The 22,564-nt window shown below is 66.6% G+C and overlaps 2 protein-coding genes across 2 annotated transcripts; both read left to right on the top strand.

The window, feature by feature from the left end:
• Positions 1 to 294: 294 nt before the first annotated feature.
• BICRA (BRD4 interacting chromatin remodeling complex associated protein) lies at positions 295 to 13,012 on the top strand. The gene is given in 14 exon segments (XM_050716641.1): positions 295 to 335; positions 736 to 778; positions 1,256 to 1,327; positions 2,506 to 4,372; positions 4,375 to 4,502; positions 7,696 to 7,876; positions 8,210 to 8,337; positions 8,812 to 8,937; positions 9,470 to 9,531; positions 9,709 to 9,857; positions 10,333 to 10,427; positions 11,064 to 11,166; positions 11,490 to 11,854; positions 11,857 to 13,012. Coding segments are annotated over 14 exon segments (4,182 nt in total). The 3' UTR covers positions 12,679 to 13,012.
• Positions 13,013 to 16,466: 3,454 nt separating this feature from the next.
• Positions 16,467 to 22,400, top strand: EHD2 (EH domain containing 2). Its single transcript, XM_050716640.1, has 5 exons — positions 16,467 to 17,304; positions 17,937 to 18,034; positions 20,190 to 20,602; positions 21,575 to 21,739; positions 21,832 to 22,400. The coding sequence occupies exons 1-5, from the start codon at positions 16,907 to 16,909 to the stop codon at positions 22,381 to 22,383; spliced, it is 1,626 nt and encodes a 541-aa protein (XP_050572597.1). The 5' UTR covers positions 16,467 to 16,906; the 3' UTR covers positions 22,384 to 22,400.
• The last annotated feature ends 164 nt before the right edge of the window (positions 22,401 to 22,564 follow it).

Raw genomic sequence — 22,564 nt, 5'->3', positions numbered from 1 at the left:
GCCGGCGACCTGCCCCGCGTGCACAGCCCGAAAAAATAACGCTGGCGTTTGTGTTCAGGGAGGCTGAAGCCCAGAGGACCTCCAGCACCTGAGCAGAGCTGGTACTGCACGGGGATTTTGTGGCAGTCCCGGGCAGGATGAGTGGCGGTGCGCGCCCATAGGTAGGTCCGCGCGGGGAGGAGCAGCGCTGCACCGCCGAGCGCCGCGCTCGGGGCGCGAGGGATCGAGGAGCAGCTCCGCGCGCCGCCGCCGCTTCGCCGGCAGTAACGCGTCTCTCCGCTCTTTGCAGTTGACATGGATGATGAAGACGGCCGGTGCTTGCTTGATGTGATTTGGTAAGTGGCTCCCACCCCGACGCCTCGGCCTCCGCACGCGCCCTGGAAGCGCCGGCACTTCCTGCGGGGCCGCCGCGAGCCTGCGGCGGCTTCGCTTCCTTCCTCCGCCGGCCTCGGTTTGATCGGGGTAGAACCGAGCCAAAAATAACCCCAGGCACGCTCGGGAGGGTTCCCAAAGTGCTGGAAGTCGGGAGTTTGGTGGTTTATTTTGTCCTGTCCCCCCAAAAAACTCCCGGGGGCTGCCTGCTTCGCGCTTTGCCCGGCCCCTCGTTACCCCGAGCGGCGTTGAGGCGCTGATAGAAGCACGCCTCGCGGTCCTGCTGGATTGTGGGTCCGTCCCCTAAAAGCTTTCGCCCCCTAAAACTTTCGCCCCCTAAACGCTTTCTCTCTTGTTTTGCAGCGACCCTCAGGCCCTGAACGACTTCCTACATGGATCTGAGAAGGTGAGCGGGGGCCTGGCTTCACTCGCCGGAAGCTTTCTTTGCCTAAAAACGTTTGCGCTAATGAGCGGCCAGTCAAAGAAAACCCGAGCTGAGACTCCTCTTTCACTTCCAGGACTCTTTTTTTCTTATTATTTTTCCCTTTTTTTTCCCTTTTTCTGCGAGAGCGAGGACACATGGCTTTGGACCAGGCCTGCAGGCTTTGTCGTCGGGGGCCCCAAGCCCTGGTTGTGGCGCTTCGGGGACCTCGGCAGAAGGGGTCAGTGCGCCGCTCGCGCGGCAGCCGCTGGATTTTGGGGCCATTTCAGGCGAAAACTGGTGTTCTCCCGCCAGCGGGAGACAGGCTGGGAGGGAAGCTCGCCTGCCACGCCGCACCGGCCGTTCCCAGTCAGCGCTGAACTGGGCTTTTTTTTTTGTTTTTTTTTCATAGTTTTTTAATACTCTATTTAAAGAAAGTAAAGCAATCTTTTTTAATTACAGATTGACAGTGATGATCTCCTGGACAACACAGGAATGCAGCCAGTGCCTTTTTTTGAAGGTGCTGGCGGTATTGTATTTGGTTAATTTATACGGTGGGGAACGGTAGCTTAGAAACCTCCCTTTTTATTTTTTCCCTTTTTTTTTTGGTTTTTGAGGCTCGTTTTTAGTCAGTTCCAGGATGCGGGATCGCCCCCTGCACCTGGAGAGAAGCAGCCCTCAAAAGGGTCCCCCCAGGTCGGGGGGAGCCAAGCCGATGCTCGCGAGAGGCTCCGGGGCTGGAAAACCACAGAGGAAGTGAGAGCAGGGATAGGAGCAGCGGCACTCCCAGCCCTCGAGGGCAGCAGGGGGATTTGGGGGGAAAATTCTGGAGTTTCTGAGCAGAAACGTCTCTTTGCCCTCGGCTTCGCGCTCCCCCCCGGTGGAGCAGGGAGCGCTCCACTTCCTCGCAGCCACGGGCGCAGCAGAGGGAAACGAGAGGCAGAAATTCTAAAAAACTTTTTTTTTTGCCCAAGAACCGGGTTTTTCTGCGCGAAGGTCTTTTTTTTTTTTTTTTTTTTCTCCCTCTACTGCACTTTCCATTTAACAAAACCTTTTTTTTTCCCTCCGTTCCTGTTCACGGTTACGCTTTAATTTTTTCTCTAAGGACTTTGGGCAAAACTGCTGCTGATTTATCCCCGGTGAGCGTACCGGAGAGTTGAGTTTAGCTCGGCTTGGGTTTAGGTTGTTTCCTAGTTTTTAACTCTCCGCTGGATTTTGGATTCTGGTCTTCCAAAGGCGCTCCTCCCTCCCTCGTGTGGGGCAGGCGCGAGGTCCCGGCGCTCCCCGCTCGCACGGGGGAAGCGCGGGGCGCCCGCTGAGCTTTCACCCTTCCTTCAGGAGTGAAGTTCCCCCTCCGGCCCTGGCAGCAGCCTCGGTTTTATTCCTGAGGAATTAGGGAAGGCGAGGAACGCGCCCTGGCCCCGCCGCTCTTACGCGGGGGGTCTCAGGGGTCCGGGCCCGCTCCTCGCGGTGCCGCGGGCGTCTCTGCCGTCGGTGCGCCTGCGGTGGGACCGCTCCGGGGCGATGCTTTGTGCCCCTCGGGAGGAACGGCGCAGGCTGCAGAGCGGTGCCACCGCCCCGCCGCGAGGGCTGTGGGCGCCGCGAGCGCCGGCGGGGCCGCAGGGCAGGTCAGGGAGCATCGCGCCCCTCTCCCGCGCGCCCCAATTCAACGCCTTCTTCTTTCTCCCCCCGTCCCCCTCCCCGTGTCCCAGCTGCACGTCCAGGAGCCCTCCGGCAACCACCTGAACGCCGAGCAGAGCCAGCCCGCCACGAGCGTGGACCTCGACTTCCTGGAGGATGACATCCTGGGCTCGCCGGCCGGCGGCGCCGCCGCCCTGCCCAACTCGGAGCAGCCCTGCGACATCCTGCAGCAGAGCCTGCAGGAGGCCAACATCACGGAGCAGACGCTGGAGGCCGAGGCCGAGCTGGACCTGGGCTCCTTCCAGCTGCCCACGCTGCAGCCCGTGGTGCAGGCCGCCTCCGACGGCACGCCGCAGATCTTCTCCGGCGGCGCCGACCTGATCGGGCTGCAGCAGCCCGCCGTCCTGACGCACCAGGCGCTGGTGCAGCAGCCGGTGGGAGCGGACGTGGTGAACAAGGCCATCAGCGTGCAGCCCTTCCTGCAGCAGGTGGGCCTGGGCAACGTCACCATCCAGCCCATCTCCAACCTGCAGGGCCTGCCCAACGGCAGCCCCGGCGGGACGCTGGGCATCGCGCCCATCCAGGTGGTGGGGCAGCAGGTGATGGCCATCAACCAGCCGGCGCAGCAGATCATCGCCAAGCAGGTGCAGCCCTCGCCGGTGGCCGCCATGCCCGTGGGCAGCTACATCGCGCAGCCGGCGCCCGAGCAGCAGCAGGTGACGCTGGCCTCCACCGGCGTCTCGCCGCAGAGCGCCGGGCTCGTCATCCAGAAGAACCTGCCGGCCGTGGCCACCACCACGCTCAACGGCAGCTCCATGTTCGGCGGCGTGGCCGGCGCCCCGGCCTCGCAGCCCCTCACCGTCACCTCCAACCTGAGCAGCCCCCTGGTGCAGGCCCAGAACGTCATCATCCACCGCACGCCCACCCCCATCCAGCCCAAGCCCGCGGGCGTCCTGCAGCAGAAGCTCTACCAGATCACCCCCAAGCCCTTCGCCCCCAACAACGCCACCCTGACCATCCAGAACGAGGCGGCGCTGCAGCAGCAGAAGGCGCAGCAGAACCTCACCTTCATGGCCGGCAAGGCCGGCCAGAACGTCGTGCTCTCGGGCTTCCCCCAGGGGCTGCCGGCCAACGTCTTCAAGCAGCCCCCGCCGCAGCAGCCGGCGCTCAGCAAGCCCATGAGCGTGCACCTCCTCAACCAGGGCAGCAGCATCGTCATCCCGGCGCAGCACGTGCCGCAGGCGGTGCTGCAGGGCCAGAACCAGTTCCTGCTCCCCGGGCAGCTGGCGGGCGCCTCCGCCGTGCAGCTCCCGCAGCAGCTCTCGGCCCTGCCGGCCAACATGGGGGGCCAGATCCTGACCGCCTCGCACCCCAGCGGCCAGGCCCACATCATCACCAGCCCGGGGCCCGGCGGGCAGCTGATCGCCAACCAGGCGCTGCCGGCGCAGATCCTCACCAACCAGAACATCGCCGGGCAGCTCAACCTGGGCCAGGTGCTGACCTCGCAGAACGCCCACGGCACCGCTCACATCCTCTCGGCGCCCATCCAGCTCCAGCCCGGCCAGGTGGGGCAGCCGGCGCTCTTCCAGATGCCCGTCTCCCTGGCCGGCGGCCTGACCACGCAGAGCCAGCCGGCGGTGGCCGCCTCGCTGCCCGGCGGCGCCATCGGCCAGCCGGGCCAGACGGTGATCCAGGGGGTGACGCTGCCCAGCCAGGTGGCCATGCTGAACGCCGCCGAGAACCTCGGCCCCGCCGTCAGCATCCAGCCCTCCGCCGCCGCCGCCAGCAGCCAAAGCCCCGGCCTCGTGCAGCCGCAGCCCGCCTCCGCCGCCGGCCTCCTCCCCGGCGCCGAGCAGTCCTCCATCCTCACCGTCCAGGCCGCCCCGCAGCCGCCCGCCGCGCCGCCGCCGCTGCAGCTGAGCGTGCAGCCCCCGCCGCCCCCCCGCCGCCCGCCCCGGCCCAGCCCAGCCCCGGCCTGGCCTCCTCCAGCCCCGAGAAGATCATCCTGGGCCAGGCGGCCGCCGGCGCCGTCATCAGCCAGGACTCCATGCAGATGTTCCTGCAGCAGGCGAGTAGCTTTCCCCCGTGGGCTGAATGCATCCCGGGCCCTCGCGCCGCCAAGCTCGGGACCAGGGCTTGGCTCCGACGGCGGGGCGGGCGCTGAGGGCCCGCTCCCACGGGGCTCGGGGAAGGGTTTCGTGCCCGTGTGGGCGCCAGGTCTGAGTCGCCGTGGGTTATCGTCGCTCGAGTCTTGGGTTGGGGCCCGGCCGGCACCGCCCGGTGTCCCGGCATCGTCAAGCCTGGGGCGCCCGCTTGTCGGTGCTGATCGTGGTTGGTTGGCGCCAAACGGCGGTTTGTTGGTGAAAAATCACCATTTTGGGTGACAAATCATGGCTTGTTGGTGCCAAATGGTGGTTTGTTGGTGAAAAATAACGGTTTATTGGTGAAAAATCACCGTTTTTGGTGCCAAATGGCGGTTTGTTGGTGAAAAATAAGGGTTTATTGGTGAAAAATAAGTTTATTGGTGAAAAATCACGGTTTGTTGGTGACAAATCGTGGCTTGTGAGTGACAAATGGCGGTTTGTTGGTTACAAATCGTGGCTTTTTGGTGAATAGTAACAGTTTATTGGTGACAAATGGTTTGTTGGTGACGAGTTGTGGTTTATTAGTGATAATGCACAGTTTATTGGTGACAAGTCGTGGAGTGTTGGTGACAAACGCTTTGTTGGTGGAAAATCGCAGGTTGTCGGTGACAAATGGCAGTTTATCAGTGACGAATCGTGGTTAAATCGTGGTTTGTTGGCGAGGAATCGCGCGCGGGCTGTCGGTGAGGGATCGCGGGCTGTCGGTGACAATCGTGGTTGGGTGACAAGTTGTGGTTTGTTGGTGACAAATCACGTTTTTTCGGTGACAAATACCAGTTTGTGGTGACGAATCGCGGCGTGTCGGTGACAAATGATGGTGCGTCGGTGACGATCGCGGCTACACGTTAAGATCACAGCCAGACGTGGCCCGAGGGCGCCCCGAGTCGCTCCCCGGCACCACCGCACCCACCGGTGCCTCTGCCCGTCCACGGCGTAGCCGCCGGCGCCCTGAGCACTACCAGCGGCGTCCCAGCCTCGGTGCTAGCGGCAGCGGTGCCTCCCGCCGCCCGCTCTGGCCTCCTCCCCGCGCCGCTGCCCCTTCCTCCCCAGCTCCTCGCGTGGACGGGGCGGGCAGCGTGCCGGATCGGCGCCGCCGGCCTCGGGGGCAGCAGTGGCGCGCGGCGGGAGGCTGCGGCACGCGGCGCGCGCTCAAGTAGAAGGCTCCGGGCGTTCGGCTTCGCTCCCGTCTCGTTTCCCCCGCCCCAGCTTTCCCCGCTGGACCCGCGGCGGCACGGAGGAAGGGCCCGGCGGCGGCGCTCGGCCCCTGGAGAACGGGAGCCGAAACCGGCGGGCGCGCGGCTCGGGGGCCGGGGGCGTCCCCTCGTCCGTCCGTCCTTCCGTCCCCTCTCCCAGGTCCGCTCTTCCTGCTTGCTCGCCTCCGGGTCCCCACTAACCCCGCCGGCCGCTCGTGCTGCTCCTCCTGCCCTTCAGAGCCTGCCTCCAGCTCCCTTCCTTCCTCCTCCTCCTCATCCTCCTCCTCCTCCTCCTCGTCCTCCTCATCCCCTACGGCTCCGCAGGGGCACCCGCGCTGCAACGGGGCTGGTCGCCGGAGGGCTGAGCTGAGTGGTCCAGGGCCATCCCCGTTAATTAACGGGACGTCCCGTTAACATCCCTGTTAATTAGCAGGGCTGGTGTTGGCTGCCCCAAAGCCCGCCGCGAGCGCGGCGTTGATGCCACCAAGGGCAGGACGCGGCCGAGCGGTCCCCTGGGAAGGAATTAGGGGCTGGGGGGACGCTCCCCCCCGCTCCCCCCGCTCAGCACCCCCCGGCTCAGCGTAGGGACGGCGCCGGAGGAGGGAAGGGGCCGCGGGGCGACCCCGCGGGGCCGAGGCGCTTTCAGAGCGGCCGGCCCCTCCGCCGGAGCTCCCGAGCTGCGACTAACTTCTTGCTCTTTCCTTCTCTGTTTCAGTTACCTGCAGGGCAGCAGAAGCTCCCTGGAGCCTCCCCGTCCCATTCGCTACCTCATCCTCCCCTGGGGGACAGCCCGCAGCTCCAGCCCGCCCACCTCCCGCAAATGCCGTCCCCGCACGCCGCCCGGCCGCCCTCGCAGCCCCAGCCCCTCTCCCGGCCCCCCTCGCGGCCCCACTCGCGGCCCCCCTCGCAGCCGCGGCCCCCCTCCGAGCCGCTCGCCCGCTCCTGCACCCCGCAGGCGCCGCTGCCGGGGCTCTACGTGATCCAGAACCCGCTCGGCCCCGCGCCGCCGCTGCCCCCGCTGCGCCCGCCCTCCCAGCCGCCGGCCCCCTTCCAGCCGCCCTGCGAGGGGCAGCCCCCGGCCGCGCCGCCCGACGCCCCCCACTCCCACTCGCCCCACTTCCAGCTCCAGTTCCCCCCCCAGGGGCCCGGCAAGCCCCCGACCCCGACCCCGGCCCTCCACCTAACCGCAGAGCCGCAGAGGAGCTTTCAGCTGGTGCCGAGCCAATTCCCAACCCTCGCGGCAGTCCCAAACCCCGCTCCTCAGCAGAAGCAAATACTGGACAGGTTCCAGCAGGTAATTAAGGACCGCCGAGGCCTCGGGGCTCTTCCGCTCGGTGTAGGGCGCCGCGGGCGAGACCCCGACCAAAAGACCCCGGGCGGGCGCTCGCGGCCGAGCTTTTGGCTCTCCCCGCCGGCGGCTGCGGCGCTCGGGGCCGGCGGCTCCCGCGGGGCTCGGGGCGCTCGGTCGGTGCAGCGCTCCCTCGGGCGCGGTGGTGCCGCGGGCACGCGACGGCGGCGGTGGCGCTGAGGGTGTGCGCGGTGCCTCGGGACGGGACCGGGAGGAGGGAAGGCGTCTGTGCCGGGGGAGAGGCCGGGCTGGGGCCGCGGGGCCCTCGTTAGCGGCGGCCGACGAGGGCAGGGCCTCCCTTCCTAACGAAGGGCGTGGAAAAAGGTTTGGGAAACCAGCGTGGCGACGAGAACAGGGGGCAAGGAGGGAGCCGAGAGGGCAGCGAGCGCGGTTTTATCGGGGACGCTTCCCCCCAGGAGGAGGGCGCGTGGCGGAGGCGCTTGGACCCATCCCGGCCCTCCCCGAGCTCCGCGGTGCGGAGCGGGAGCAGCGTGGCGCGAGCAGGCCCCGCGCCCCCGCCCCGTGGCCGGTTGGGGAGCACCTGCCCACCCCTCACCCCCGCCTCTCGCCCCGCAGGTGCCGCAGGGGATCATCCTGCAGGCGAAGCAGCCCCCCTCCAGCCAGGCCGCCCCGGCGCTGGGCCAGTTCAGCAGCCAGCCCTCCTCCGTGCTGGTCAGCAGCCAGGGGGTGACGGTGACGACCACGCCAGCCCCCGCGCACAGCCACGCGCCCGCCGCCGGCCCGCCGCCCGCCGCAGGTTGGTGACGCCCTCCCCGCCGTTCCTCCCCTCGCGCTTACACCGCCGCGGGCCCCGAGGAGAGGCAGGATCGGTGCTGGCGCCGTGCTCGCAGCCACGCCGCGAAGCCGGCGCTGGGCGAGCAGGGCGAGATCCTTTCATTTGGCCCTCCCCCAGCCCGGCGTTGTTCGGGTTGGGGCCATCCCCGCGACCCCTGGGGGCTTTGGGTGGCTTTGGGAGAAGTTTCCCAGCGCCCCAGCGCCGTGGGTGAAGCTCGGCCCTCGGGGACGAGGCGTGCTGGCGGGGCCCTTGTGGGGGCGTGCAGGTGACCCCCCGCCTGTCCCGTGCCGCCAGGTATCGCCGCCCCAGCGCCCGCCGAGAGCAAATCCTTCCCCAGCGTTCCCACGCCGATCCCTGCCGGGAAAGGGGCCGCGGCCCAGGGGAAGCCGGGAGCGTCCCTCGCCATCCAGCAGCCCGTTCAGGTGAGAAAAGTTTCAGGTTTTTCCACCCTTTTCCATTTCGCGTGGAAGTTTTCCAGTTTTGGAGCAAACAAACGTGTTGGCGCTCCGCTCGGCCTTTGCGTTTTGTCAGGAGGGGAAGAATTAACTTCCCAAGGGGCTTTTTCCCCCTTTTTCTTTGCGTCTGGTCCTCACGGATGGTGCCCGACCAGCAAAGCCTTTGGGCTTCGTCCTCCCCTCCGGGGAGAATTGGTGCCTTAGCGATGGTGCTGGGGGACGGCACGGCCGTCGGAGCGGGTTGCTGGAAGCACAAATTGAAACAACCCTATTTTTGTGCAGAAAGGGGCTTTAGACCGGGGCGTTTACACCAGAGGGGAGAGGGGGAAGCTCCTCCGCCAGCCACCGGCTTCTCGCCGCGCGGCGGAGGTCGAGGGGCTGCGATGCGGGGGGTTCGGGACCCCAAACTAAGTTGTTCTCTTATTTCCCTGTCTTCTGCAGGCGAAGCCCGGAGTGATCAGCTCCGTCTCGGGCCTGAACCTCGGCAAAGGCCCCCTGCAGATCCAGGTGGTGGGGAAGGGACTGCCGCAGCTCGTGCCCTCGGTCCCCGTGCAGACCCCGCCGCTGGTGAGGGCTCGGGGGACGCTCCCCGGGGGGGACCGGTGCCTGCCGGGCTGTTCCTCAGAGGGGAGCCGTGTTCGCGGGTTGTTTCTTCGTCCTGTTCGCGTGGGGACCCCGGAGAGGATCCCTTAGGCCACCTGGGGGGGTCTCTGTGCCCGAGCCCCCCGATCTCTTGCTCTGCTCCCCGTGCCTGAGACCCCCGATCTCCTCCTCGCTCCGTTCCCCTGCCCGAGCCCCCCGATCTCTTGCTCTGCTCCCCGTGCCTGAGACCCCCGATCTCCTCCTCACTCCGTTCCCCTGCCCGAGCCCCCCGACCTCTTGCTCTGTCCCCCAGCTCTAAACCACCTCCCCTCGTCCCTGCCCCCCTAGAGCAGCCGCCAGCCTTCCCGGCCTCGCTCCGGGTCCTTAAATCCCCCAAAGGGGGAGGAGTTCCCCCGGCCGGAGGACTCCTCCCGCAGTCCCTACGTCTGCAGGGAGTAAACCCGGCGCGGCGGCCGCGTGCTCCTCTCACCGCTGTTCTTTCTTTCCCCCCCCCAAGTATGACAGCAAGCTCGGGAGCCTGAAGAAACCTCCCACACTACAGCCCAGCAAAGAGGCTTGGTGAGTGCACGGGGGGAGACGGGGGGCCAAAACGCCTCGCGTCGGGCTGCGTTGGGGCGAATCTGTGAATTTGCAACCCGAAAAAGGGGCTTCCTGCAGGAGTCCTCCGTGGTTTCTCGCCGCGGTGGCCGCGGCAGGAGCTCCACGGCAGCTGGGCTCCGCTCCCTTCCTTTCCAGCTTCCTGGAGCAGCTGCACAAGCATCAGGGGGCGGTGCTGCACCCCGACTACAAGACCTCGTTCCGCTCCTTCGAGGACGCGCTGCAGCGGCTCCTGCCCTACCACGTCTACCAGGGGATGCTGCCCTCCGCTCAAGACTACAGGAAGGGTGAGTTCTGCGGGGGCTGCCGAAATGCCCCGGCTCGCCGGGGGTGTCACGGCGTGGCCAGGACGGCTTTAAAAAAGGGAAAAAAAAAAAAAAAAAGGCGCGCGGGTTGTTTTTAGAACCAAAAAAAGGAAAAGGCAGCGATGCCGTCGCTCCGGAAAAGCACGCATTCCCAGGGCAGCGTGTCTGACGTCGCCAGGGCTTTGACCTGAACCTCTTCCAAGCTCCGCTGAAGGAGTTTGATCGCAGCGTGCTCTGAGAGACCGCTGGAGCAGGACTTCTGGGGGTGCTGCGGGCACCTGAGGGTCCCCGGGGTCATCGGGGGACGGGGGATCCCGTGTCCAGGGGCTCCCCGGGGTGTTTTCTGGAAGAGCCCGTGCTGCTAGGAGCCCTCGGTCCGTTGGTACCGGCTCGGAGCGAGAGCTCGCGCTGCCGCCCAAGGCCCCCCACAACATCCCCCCTCTCCTTCCGCCCGCAGTGGACGAGGAGTTCGAGGTGGTGTCTGCCCAGCTGCTGAAGCGCACGCAAGCGATGCTGAACAAATACCGCCTGCTGCTGCTGGAGGAGTCTCGGGTAAGGCTGGAGCTCTGCAAACGGACCCGGTGATCTGTCCACACCGGGCTGCTCCGGTTTCCCCGTGCCGGGCTGCTCTCCTGCTCCGATTTCCCCGTGCCGGGCTGCTCTCCTGGTGCAGGACAGCGCAGCGTGACTGCGGGGCGCCCTGCAGGCTCCGTGCTGCCCTGCGAAGACAGCAGGAGTTTGGCTGCTGCTGGGTTCGGACCGGCTTGGGCTTGGAGCCCTGCTGCCCCTGCCCCTGTGCTCGGCGCCGGCCGTGCCGTGCCCGATTTCGTTCCCATGAATCCAGCGGCAGGGATGGCGCTGAGCCTCCGTCCCCTTTGGAGTGGAGGCGGGGGCGCTTGGGGAAGGACCACGGCTGGCGGGCGATATCGGGACGGTTCCTCGCTGAGGGGAGGCTGTCCTGCGGAGCCTGCCGCTGCCCCCGAGCCTTCCTGCGGGTGTCAGGGGACAGCAACGCTCCCGACAGGGGATGGGAGCGGCGCAGGGCAGCGCATCGAGGCAGCTCGCCCTCACCTCAGCTCCTGTCCCGCAGGAATCGGGGCCGTGTCCTCGCGGCCTCGTGTCCAGCCCCATCCTCTGACGTGTCCCCCCCCTTCCCTTTTTCCCCCCTCCCCACGTTCCCCTCCGCAGAGAGTCAGCCCTTCGGCGGAGATGGTGATGATCGACCGCATGTTTATCCAGGAAGAGAAGACCATGCTCGCGCTGGATAAACAACTGGCCAAGGAGAAACCAGGTTGGGACCGCGCTCCTCCTCCTGTTTATCTGCCGCTGATAATCCTCTGCCTTTTTTATGCTTTCCTGCCTCTTCAGAGGCCAGACACGGCGCTTCCGCAGCCGGCCGTGAAGGGCAGGAGCGGTGCCGTGGGTGGATGGGGTGCTGTGGGTGGATGCGGTGCCGTAGCTGGCCGCCGTGCCGGCCCGTCCTGCCGTCCCCCGGGGGCTCGGCGGGGGTCTGAGCCTCCGCCCTCGGGCTCCTCCGGCGGCCCCGACGCCGCGGTGTTTCCCCGGCGGGTCGCGGTGCTCGCGCTAACGCCTGCCGCGGTGCTTCCCTTCCAGACGAGTACGTCTCGTCGTCGTCCCGCTCGCAGAGCCTCTCCTCCTCGGCGGCCCTGGCCTCCGCCTCCGGCGCCGCGCCCGCCTCCGAGAACCCCAAGGCGCCGGCGGCGCAGACGGCCACGCAGATCAACCCCACCAAGCTGGTCATCAAGCACAGCGGCGGCTCGCCGTCGGTCACCTGGGCCAAAGCCTCCCCGGCGCTGGACGGCGACGAGGACGCCCTGCCCTCGAGGAGCAAGCCCCCGATCAAGACGTACGAAGCGCGCAGCCGCATCGGCCTCAAGCTGAAGATCAAGCAGGAGGCCGGCCTCAGCAAGGTGGTGCACAACACCGCGCTCGACCCCGTGCACCAGCCGCCGCCGCCGCCCCGCCCGTCTGCAGGGTGATCAAAACGGCCGAGCAGCACGCGCCCCCCGCCGCCGCCGCCTCGCAGATGAACGGCACGGTGGAGCACGTCGCCCCGGCCCCCGCCGAGAAGAAACCCGCCGTCACCTACTGCCGGCTCCCCCTCCGCAAGACCTACCGCGAGAACGTGGACGCCTTCGTGGCCGAGAAGCCCGCCGCCGACGCCTGCCCCAAGGGCGGCGCCCCCAAAGCCGACAAGGTCCCCGGCGCCCTGGTGGTGAAGCAGGAGGACGGCTCGCGGAGCGTCATCACCTCGCACAAGGCCCCTGCAGCGGCGGCGGAGAAGAGCCGGCCGGAGGAGAGCTCCAAGCTCCTCTTCTTCAGCAGGAGCGACGCCCGCTCCCTCGTGCTGCAGGACGGCGCTGCCCCGCAGAAGAGCGACGACTCGACCAGTGGCCTTATGAAGGAGCTCGCCGAGGTGGAGGATGAGTTCTACCGCGGGATGATCAAAACGGAGCCCCCCGACCACGGCGCGGGCTCGGAACTCGCCTGGGAGGTGCCGCTGCCCCCGGCCAAGCGCAGGAAGTCGGAGTCCTTCGACGTGGACAACGCCAGCTTCTCCAGCGACAGCCCCCAGGACGACTCCCTCAACGAGCACCTACAGAGCGCCATCGACAGCATCCTCAACCTGCAGCAACCTCAGACTGGGGGCCAGAGCACCCGGACGCCCTCCTCCTCCTACAACTCCTCCTCCTCCCCCTTCTCCTCGCCCGTCCACCGCACGGACACGTACCTTGCCCCCAGTCACAACGGCGGCCTTGGAGCGAGGACGTTGAACAGATAACAGCGAGCGGAGCGGGAGCAGGGCGGCGAGCGAGGACCCACGGAGGAGCTCGTGCCGGCCGCGCGCCGCGGGGCAGCACCGGGGCTGTCCCCCGGAGCCCCCCCCTCGTCCCGGCCAAGGGGAGCGGGGAGCGGAGGGCGCCCCGCCGGCGCTTCCCGGTGTTTATAGGACGGGGCCCGGCTGTCGGAGCGCACGCGCCGGGGCCGGAGCTACGCCGCTCGCCTCGGCGACGTCACGGCAAGTGTGGAGCGGCCGAGCGCGGGGGGCGGACTGGCGGGGCCCGTAGGTGTTGTTGGCTGTGTAATTTAGATTCTGTAACAAATGGCTAATCTGACTACCGCATCGATCGGTCTATTTTCTCTTCCCCCCCCCCCACCTCCCACCCCGGCCGCCTTCCCCGTGGAGCAGGCTCTGAGTCAAACCAGCGGGAGGCCAAAGAGGACTCTGCAGTCGCTGCCCCCGAGGCGAAATTGGGCGTTCCTCCTCTAAGTTATTTCCACATCCCGCGGGCTTTTGGACCCTCACCGGCCAGCCGGGGCGAAACGAGAAGGCGAGAAAGGAGACGCAAACACTACTCACGAAAGGAAAGTTTACAGCAAACCGGCGCGAGGCCGACGCCGTCCCCGCGGAGCCGCCGCCGCCTGCGGGTGGGACGGGGCGGCCGGCGGGGCGCGGAGCCGCGGCGTCGCCACGGGGCAGAGGCGAATTCGGAGCGGCCGCGGCGCCTCCGCGGTGGCTTTCTCCTCGGTGGCTTCCCGCGTTTCTTCCTCCCGCGGCGAAGGGGGGGAATTCCCCCCGACTCTCACCAAGTGCTCGGTGGGCGCCTCTCCCCCCTCACCCCCTGTGCTCCTCGCCCCGCTCCTCCTCGTGCCCGGGCTCCCCGTCAGCGCCGTGCCGGGCGCGGCTCCGTCCGCCCCCGGCCTCGGCCGGCTTCACCCGTCGGCGCGGGTTTCCAAACCCTCTTCTCGTGGCTTTTCGTCGTTTTTTTCCCCCTCCTGCTCCAGTTTCTGCCCCTCTTGCGAGAGCCCGATCACTGTGCCTGAGGTCGAACCTTCACCAGACGCCGCTGCAAGTGCCACAAGTTGCAAGGGAACCGTTGTGAAACCGCGCGCGCCCTCCCAGCGCCGCGTCCTGCCCGCTCCCTCCATGCCTTACTCGCTCCCGCCCTGCTTTCCGTCCCCCCGCGTCGCCCTCACTGCGCCAGGAGCCCGAGTTTTTGGGGTCGGATGAATTAATTTGGGGGGCAGGAAGCAGGAGCCCCCGGGGCTCGGTCGCCCACGGCGCGGGGAGGAGACGCGGCCGAGCCCCGGCGGCGTCGCCCATGAGGGATTTCTGGATCCCAGCCCCGTGCCGTGAAAGGAGCCTCTGTGCGGCGCCCGGCGGCGAGGGAGAACCAGAAACCGCGGAGAGAAGGGCGGTTAGGCCTTGTTTGGGGGGATTTCACCGGGAAAAGGGAAAAAAAAAAAAAAAAAAGGAAAATGGAAAAAAATCGGCAGCCTCGCGTGCCCCGGCCCCGCTCGGGCTCCTCGCGGCGGGACGGGGCCGGCCCTGCACGTCCGCTGGAGCCGCGCCAGCCGCTCCCTGGAGCGCCGCCCGCCTGCGCTTTTCCCCCTTATTTTGTTTTTTTATTTTTTATTTTTTTTCTTCTTTCCTCTATTTTCCGAGAAGAACCCATAAATCTGCGCCGCGGGCCTGGGAACCGGCCGGGCTGCCAGCGCCGTCGCTCACCGCGGGCGGCTCCGTCCCATCCCCTCGGTGCCCGAAGCTCGTCCCAAAAGCGTCAAACCTCTGGCGGCGGGCGGCTTTTTGAGGCAAAAACCCACGGTTTCATTTATTCGGCCCGGTTTCGCCCCGCCGCCGTCCAACAGCCCGGTCGGGAGCTGGCGCAGCTCTGGCCCCCCGCTCCCTTTTCTTCTCGTTTCGTCCCCAAAAGAGGCCTTAAAGCGTCCGTGCGCCCCCGAAACCCGCAGGGGGGGCGAGGAGAATTCCCCGCGCTGGGGAATCGCCAAAAAGGGAGGAATCTCCCCAAAACGGTTGAGGCTTTTCTTCCGGCGCGCGTTTCCACCCGCTCGCGGGGTCGCTCCGCGTGCCCGCGCCTCGCTCTGACCTTTTTTTTTTGCGCTTTTTTTCCCCCTTTTTATTTTATTTTTTGTAATCCCCCCCGCACGGAGAGGGCAGGGCTGCTCCTCCTCGAGCAGCCCAAGGGAATTTTTCTTTGAATTCTCTCGATTTCTGGTCCTCGGGCGCCGCGAGCGGGGCGAAGCCGCCGCGCGGCTGGGTAGCAATAAGGGACGACGCTTCCCAGGCGAAAATATTTGGCGTTTTCTTTTTTATATATACGTATATATATATAAAAATGTATATTAAATTGTTTGTTAGTGTCTCTTTTTTTTTTTTGAAACCGAGAAGGAAGCACGGATTGGGATCGGTAGCTCGTTCTTTTTCCTTCCCCCGCGAGCCGGAGCCGGCGAAGAACCCCAAATCCCCCTTTTTTCTCACCAAAAAGGCCGTTCTGCGCCGGCTCCCTCCCCGCCGCAGCAGGGCTCCCGTCCCCTCAACCTCCCAAATTTCCACATTTCCCAGGAAAAATCCTCTCGGCGGGGCCGGGGGCGGCCGCTTCCAGCCCCGGTGTCTCGCGGGGCCTCGCCGCCGTCCCCCCCGCGCCGTTATTCCCCAAAACCAGGTAAAATCCCCCAAAACGCCCCAAACCCCGGCTCCGCCGGCGCAGGGCAGCGGCGGGGGGAGAAGCCCCCGGCGCCCCCCGAGCCCGTCCCCGTCCCGCCCGCTGGTACCAGTGACCGCGGTCACCGTTGGAAACGAAATATAGTACTATAAAATAATTTTGTACTGTATTTATTGTGCATACCGAGTTTTTTAAAGAATTATGTACATTTAGTACTTCTGTGTAAATTAAAGCGCTCTTCTTTTTAAAAACTGCGCCCGCCTCGCGCTCTGCTTCTTCCCTCCGCGTTTTGGGGCCAATTCCGCTAAGTTGGGGCCCTCCTCGTTTTGGGGTGAATCCCTCTAAATCTGGACCCTCCTCGTTTTGGGGTGGCCCTCTAACTCCAGTCCCTCCTCCTTTTGGGGTGAATCCCCCTAACTCCAGACCCTCCCCGTTTTGGGGTGAGTCCCTCTAAATCTGGACCCTCTTCGCTTTGGGGTGAATCCCCCTAACTCCGGATCCTCCCCGTTTTGGGGTGAGTCCCTCTAAATCTGGACCCTCTTCGCTTTGGGGTGAATCCCCCTAACTCCGGATCCTCCCCGTTTTGGGGTGAATCCCTCTAAATCTGGACTCTCCTTGGTTTGGGTGAATCCCCCCCTAACTCCAGATCTTTGTTTTGGGGTGAATCCTTCTAAATCTGGACCATCTTTGGGGTGAATCCCCCTAACTCCAGACCCTCCTTGTTCTGGGGTGAATCCCCTTAACTCCAGTCCTCCTCATTTTGGGGCGAAGCCCCCCTAAATCCGTCTCTCCTCCTTTTGGGGTGAATCCCCCTTAAATCCAGTCCCTCCTCCTTGTTTTGGGGTGAATCCCTCTAACTACCCTCTTTGCCTCGGGGTGACCCCCTCTAACTCCAGCCCCCCCTCATTTTGGGGTGACCCCCCCCAGCTCCCTGTTTCCAGCAGGGGAAGCGCCGGGGGTCCGGGGGGGGCCCTCGGCGTCCGGCGCGGTCCGGAAAGGAACGCCGCCCTCCTCCCGGCCCCGCCTCGTCGCCGTGTTTATTTTTTTCATTATTTTTTTATTTTTTTTTTCCCCGTTTTTATGGCTCGGCCTCAAGCTCGGCCCCCTCCTTCGCCCCGCTAATTTATGGCGATGCCTTCGCCCGGCCCCCCCCACCCCCCCCCCGGCACTTTTCTCCCCGACGCCTCCCGGCCGCGGCCCAGACGCTCGGCGGGACCCCCAGGAGGGCTTCGGGGAGGGGACCGGGCAGCCCCCCCGGCTTTGATTTTTGGGGAGGGGGCCGCTCCTTCCCCCCGCTTTTGATTTTTGGGGAGGGGGCCGCCTTTTCCCCCCGCCTTCGATTTTCTGGGGAGGGGGCCTCTCCATCCCCTCCGGCCGCTCCCCAGGAGGGGACGAACCCCCCCGAAATCCTCGCAATAAAGCCCCAAAAGCCGCCCCCCTCCGCCCGCTCCCCTTCCCGGGCGGGGGTCCCCGCGGCGCTCATCCCCCGGCGGCGGTGCTGAGCGGGGCGCGCGCCCCCCCGCCCGCCCCGTGCCCCCCGCCCCGATGTTCAGCTGGCTGCGGCGCCAGGAGAAGCGGAGCCCCGAGGTGGTGCGCACGGTCACCGAGGGGCTCCGCCGCCTCTACCGCGCCAAGCTGCTGCCGGTGGAGGAGTTCTACCGCTTCCACGACTTCCACTCGCCCGCGCTGGAGGACGCCGACTTCGAGACGAAGCCCATGGTGCTGGTGGCCGGGCAGTACTCCACCGGGAAGACCACCTTCATCCGCTACCTGCTGGAGCACGACGTCCCCGGCAGCCGCGTGGGCCCCGAGCCCACCACCGACTCCTTCGTGGCCATCATGCACGGCGACACCGAGGGCATCACGCCGGGCAACGCGCTCATCGTCGACCCCAACAAGCCCTTCCGCAAGCTCAACCCCTTCGGGAACACCTTCCTCAACCGGTGAGCGCGGGGGCGGGGGGGGGGCGTGACGCGGGACCCCCACCTCCCCGAAAAAGCCTCCCCCCGGGCGCTCCCCTAAACCCCCCCCCGGGATCCCCACCGACGTCGCCCCGCAACTGCAACCTCGCTCGCGCGCCGGAGCTGCTCCGCACGGCCCCCCCAAGCCCCCCCGAACCCGTTCCCTCGCTCCCCAATTCCTCTTTGCCCCTTTTTCCTAGGGGGGGGCTCCTGCCCAAACTTTTCGTTATTTTCCCCATGTTTTAATATATTTTTTTGGAGGGGGGGACGCAAAATCCCCCCAGGGTTTTGGGGCTGCTCTTCTGAATCGAGGCCACGAAGCCGCCCAGTGCTCAGCTGGGGGGCCGGGGTTCCGCTCCTGGGGGGGTTCCCATGGTGCCCCCCCCTTTTGCTGGGGGCTCCCCCCGCTTCTCACACGGGGGGGGGCCGGGGGGGGGATGAGTGAGGCCTCAGGAATGCAGCCCCAGCTCCTGTCCCAGCGCCAGCCCCCCCGGGGGCCGCCTCGGAAAGACGGCGTCAGACCCGTGGGCAGCAGCGGGGGGGGGGGGGGGGAGAATTAAGGTGCCCTCCCCCCCCCCCCAAAAAAAATTACCATGTCCCCCCCCCCCCCCCAGGTTCATGTGCGCCCACCTGCCCAACCAGGTGCTGGAGAGCATCAGCCTCATCGACACCCCCGGCATCCTCTCGGGGGCCAAGCAGCGCGTCTGCCGCGGTACGGGGGGGGGGCAAAAAAATGGGGGGGGGCAAGAAAATACAGGGGGGGGGCAGGAAAAATACGGTGGGGGGGCAGGAAAAATATGGGGGGGGGGCGAGAAAAGTATGGGGAGGGCAGGACAGGACAGGGCGGGGTGTGTGAAGTGAAGTCAGGGCCTGGGGAGGCAGAAAAGGGGGGGCACGGGGGGTCAGCACGCGGGGGGGCAAAGAGGGGGGAAGTTAATTAATTGGGGCGCTAATGGGGAGGAAGTTAATTAGGGTGTTAGGGAGGGTGAAGGTAATTGGGGTGCACGGGGGGAGCGTAGCAGGGTGCTAATGGGGGGGAGTTAATTAGGGTGCTAAGGGGGGTTAAGTAGCAGGGCATTAATGGGGGGGGTAATTAGTGCTCCAAGGGGGGGGTGAGTTAATTGGGGTGCTGGGGGGGGGTGAATGGATGGGGGTGTCGAGCGGGGGGGCACCAAAGCGTAGCAGGGCGCTGGGGGGGGGATAAATTGGGGTGCTGGGGGGTGTGAAGCAGGGTGATAATGGGGGGGGGGCGCAGCTAATTGGGGTGCCGGGGGGGGCACACAAAAAAAGGGGTGTTGGGCGGGGGGGGGGAGGAGGCGAAGCTCTGTGGGGGGGCCGGGGGGGTTGCGAAAGGCAGCGGGTGCCAAGGGTGGTGCCTGGCAAGAACTGCCAAGGGCGGCAGCGCCCAGGGGTGGTGCAGGGACCGGGGGGGGGCTCCCCCCCCCACAGAAAAAAAAAAACAGCACTGGGGGGGTCCCATGGGGTTGGGGGCATCCGCACCCCCCCTTCCGGACCTGGAAAGTGGTGGGGGGGTGGGTTTTTTTTTGGGGGGGGTGGGGGGGGGCCTTGTGCTGACACCAACTTTCCATCGCTGCTGCCCCACGGCGGAGGCTGTGCCCCCCCCGCCCCCCTCTCGCCCCCCCCCCACCTTCCTTCCCCACCCCGAAATCCTCGGCCCCTGCCAAGAGCCCTGGCAGCGGCCCCGCTGGAAGGGCTGACGGGGACGGGGGGGGGGGGGCTTGGCCGGAGGGGACCCCCCCTGGACCGGGAGGCTGAAATTCGTCCCATGGGGGCCGAGGGGGGGTCCTGGGGGGGGGGGGTGCGGGTTGGGCTGGATGGGGCCGAGGCCAAATTCCTGCAGCCGCTTCCTCGCTGCCGGCCCTTCCCGGGCGCTCCCCCCTGCGGAATGCACGGGGGGGGGCGGGGGGGGCACAAAGGGGGGGGGCACAAAGCAGGGGGGACGGGATCGGGGTCAGGGTCAGGATCGGGGTCGGTGTGGGGACGCGAGCCCGTTCCCAGGACCCGCCGCGTTTCCTTTTTTGGTGATTTTTGCAGGATTTGGCAGCTTGGGGGGGTTCTGGGGGGGGCAGCGGGGGCCGGGCGCTGGCGGAGGGCATGGGGGGTACGGGGGGGCACGGGCGCACCCCGGTGTCCCCTGCGCCCCATGGGGACGCTGCATGGGGGCGAGGAGGGATCCTGCTGGGGGGGGGTCTGGGGGGGTCTCATGGGGGTGCAAGGAAGGGGGTGTCCATGCGGAACCCCGTTAGCTGGACCCCCCCCATTGCAGGAACCCCCCCCACTGCAGGACCCCCCCCCAAGGTAGGATGTTGTGGGTGGGGTTAGTGCTGAGTTTAGGGTCAGGACTAATTTAGGGTTTAGGGTCAGGGTTGAGTTTAGGGTCAGGGTTTGGCGTCGGGGTTGAGTTTAGGGTTAGGGATTCGCATTGGGGTTGAGTTTAGGGTCAGGACTAAGTTCAGGGTCAGGGTTAAATTTAGGGTTTAGGGTTGGGGTTGTGTTTAGGGCTAGGGATTGGCGTTGGGGTTGAGTTTAGGGTCAGGGTTAAATTTAGGGCCAGGGTTAAATTTAGGGTTTAGGGTTGGGGTTGTGCTTAGGGTTAGGGTTTGGCGTTGGGGCTGAGTTTCAGTTTGGGGTTTAGGATCGGGGCCAGGGTTAGTGTTCAGGGTTAGGGTTGGGGTTAGGGATTGGGGCCGCAGCTGGGCCGGGCTCCCCTCCCCGCAGACCCCTCTGGGGGGCAGCAGCCGGGCCGTTTGCACCCCGCCCGTCAGCGCCCCATTTCCCGGTGCCCCCGACCCCACGGGCACCGGGGGGGGGACCCCCAACTCGCCGTCTCCCCCCAATCCCCCTAGGCTATGACTTCCCGGCCGTGCTGCAGTGGTTCGCCGAGCGCGTGGACCTCATCATCCTCCTCTTCGACGCCCACAAGCTGGAGATCTCGGACGAGTTCTCCGAGGCCATCCGAGCCCTCAAGGGCAACGAGGACAAGATCCGGGTGGTCCTGAACAAGGCCGACATGGTGGAGACGCAGCAGCTGATGCGCGTCTACGGGGCGCTCATGTGGTCCCTGGGGAAGGTGTTCAACACCCCCGAGGTGCTGCGCGTCTTCATCGGCTCCTTCTGGTCCGAGCCGCTGCTCATCGCCGACAACCGGCAGCTCTTCGAGCTGGAGGAGCAGGACTTGTTCCGGGACATCCAGAACCTGCCCCGAAACTCGGCCCTGAGGAAGCTCAACGACCTCGTCAAGCGAGCGCGCCTCGTTAGGGTGAGCGCCGCGAGGGGGTTCGGGGGGGGGGGGGGGGTGGGGGTTCCTGGCCACCCTCCCGCCTCCATCCCGGCCGCATCCTGTGCCTGGCTTCCTCGTTACGGGCTTCCCGCGAGGCTGAGCCCTTCCGCCGCGCTAATTGCGGGATAATCAACGCGGCCCGGGATAATTAACATGGCCTGGGATAATCAACGCGGCCACCCCCACTCCCCAGCCAGCCCCCGCCAGCCCCTCCTCACTGCGGTGCCCCCCAGGATTTTGGGGCTGCTTTAGGGGTTGGGGGGGGGGGGGCACGGGGTTGTAGGCGGATGTTGGGGGGGTGGGGGGGTGAGGGGGTGGGGGGGGGCTGGCGATTTTCCCCATCCCCCCCCCCCCCCCGGCCCGGCCTTATCTCTTCCGGCCACCTGCGGCCGCGGCTCTTTGTGCACCGCATCCGGCCGGGGCCGCGGCCAGCGGCACTGAGCACGCAGGGACGGGATGGGGTGGGGTGGGAATGGGATCGGGATCGGGACTGGGATTGGGGTTGGGATTGGGATTGGGACTGGGATTGGGGTTTGGATCGGGACTGGGATTGGGACTGGGATGGGGATTGGGACTGGGATCAGGATCGGGACTGGGATTGGGATTGGGGTTGGGACTGGGACTGGAAATGGGACTGGGATTGGGATTGGAATCGGGACTGGGATCAGGACTAGGACTGGGACTGAGATCAGGATTGGGACTGGGGTGGGTATTGGGACTGGGACTGGGATTGGGACTGGCATTGGGATTGGGACTGGGACTGGGGGTCTCAGCTGTCCCACTGAGGGTCCCGGCAGGGCTGTGGGGTGTCTCCGTGCCCGTGTTCCCACTGCTCCTGGGCTGTCCTCACCGTGCCGTGGCCATGCCGTGGCCGCGCCGCCCCCTGCCCCACAACAGCCCCCCCCGCGCCTCCACGCCCCCGGTGCGATCGGCGCCCCCTCCCTCCCGCAGGTGCACGCGCACATCATCAGCCACCTGAAGAAGGAGATGCCGTCCGTCTTCGGCAAGGACAACAAGAAGAAGCAGCTCATCGCCAAGCTGCCCGTCATCTTCGCCCGCATCCAGCTGGAGCACCACATCCCCCCGGGGGACTTCCCCGACTGCGCCAGGATGCAGGTGGGTGCCGGGGGGGGGTCAGAGGGGGTCCCGGGGGAGGGGGGGGGGAGGTTCGGGACGGGATGTTAACCCCCTGCCTCCCCCCCCCCCAGGAGCAGCTGCTGGTGCACGACTTCGCCCGCTTCCCGTCGCTGAAGCCGCGGATGCTGGAGGCGCTGGACGAGCTGCTGACCCGCGACATCGCGGCGCTGATGCCGCTGCTGCGCCAGGAGGAGCTGGAGGCGCCCGAGGTGGGCGTGCAGGGGGGGGCCTTCGAGGGCACCCGGCAGGGCCCCTTCGTGGAGGGAGCCCTCGGGGAGGAGGAGGAGGAGGCCGGGGAGGAAGGCGACGAGTGGGTGGTGACGAAGGACAAGGCCAAGTACGACGAGATCTTCTACGGGCTGGCGCCGCTGGGGGGGAAGCTGAGCGGGCGGCAGGCGCGGGGCTGGATGGTGAGCAGCAAGCTGCCCAGCTCCGTGCTGGGCCGCATCTGGCAGCTGAGCGACGTGGACCGCGACGGCATGCTGGACGCCGAGGAGTTCGCGCTGGCCGGGCACCTCATCGGCGCCAAGCTGGAGGGCCGGGGGCTGCCGGCCGACCTGCCCCGCCCTCGTGCCCCCCTCCAAGCGGCGCCACAAGGGCTTCGGCCGAGTAGCGGGGAATAAAGGGAGAGGCGGCCACACGCGCGCGTGTGGTGTGTGTGGGGGGGGTGTTGGGGGGGGGGCTTGCACGTGGGTGTGCAAGCGGGATTGAGGGTTGGGGGGATTGCACCCAGGTGTGCAGGGGCTCAGGTGTGGTATGGGGGGGGTCAGATGTGGGTGTGCCTGGGGTTACAGAGGGTGGGGG

This window comes from Cygnus atratus, unplaced genomic scaffold, assembly GCF_013377495.2.
Source record: "Cygnus atratus isolate AKBS03 ecotype Queensland, Australia unplaced genomic scaffold, CAtr_DNAZoo_HiC_assembly HiC_scaffold_121, whole genome shotgun sequence".
Lineage (NCBI taxonomy): Eukaryota > Metazoa > Chordata > Aves > Anseriformes > Anatidae > Cygnus > Cygnus atratus.
The sequence above is the reverse complement of the archived record's forward strand: the minus strand, read 5'-3'. Positions and strand labels throughout refer to the sequence as shown.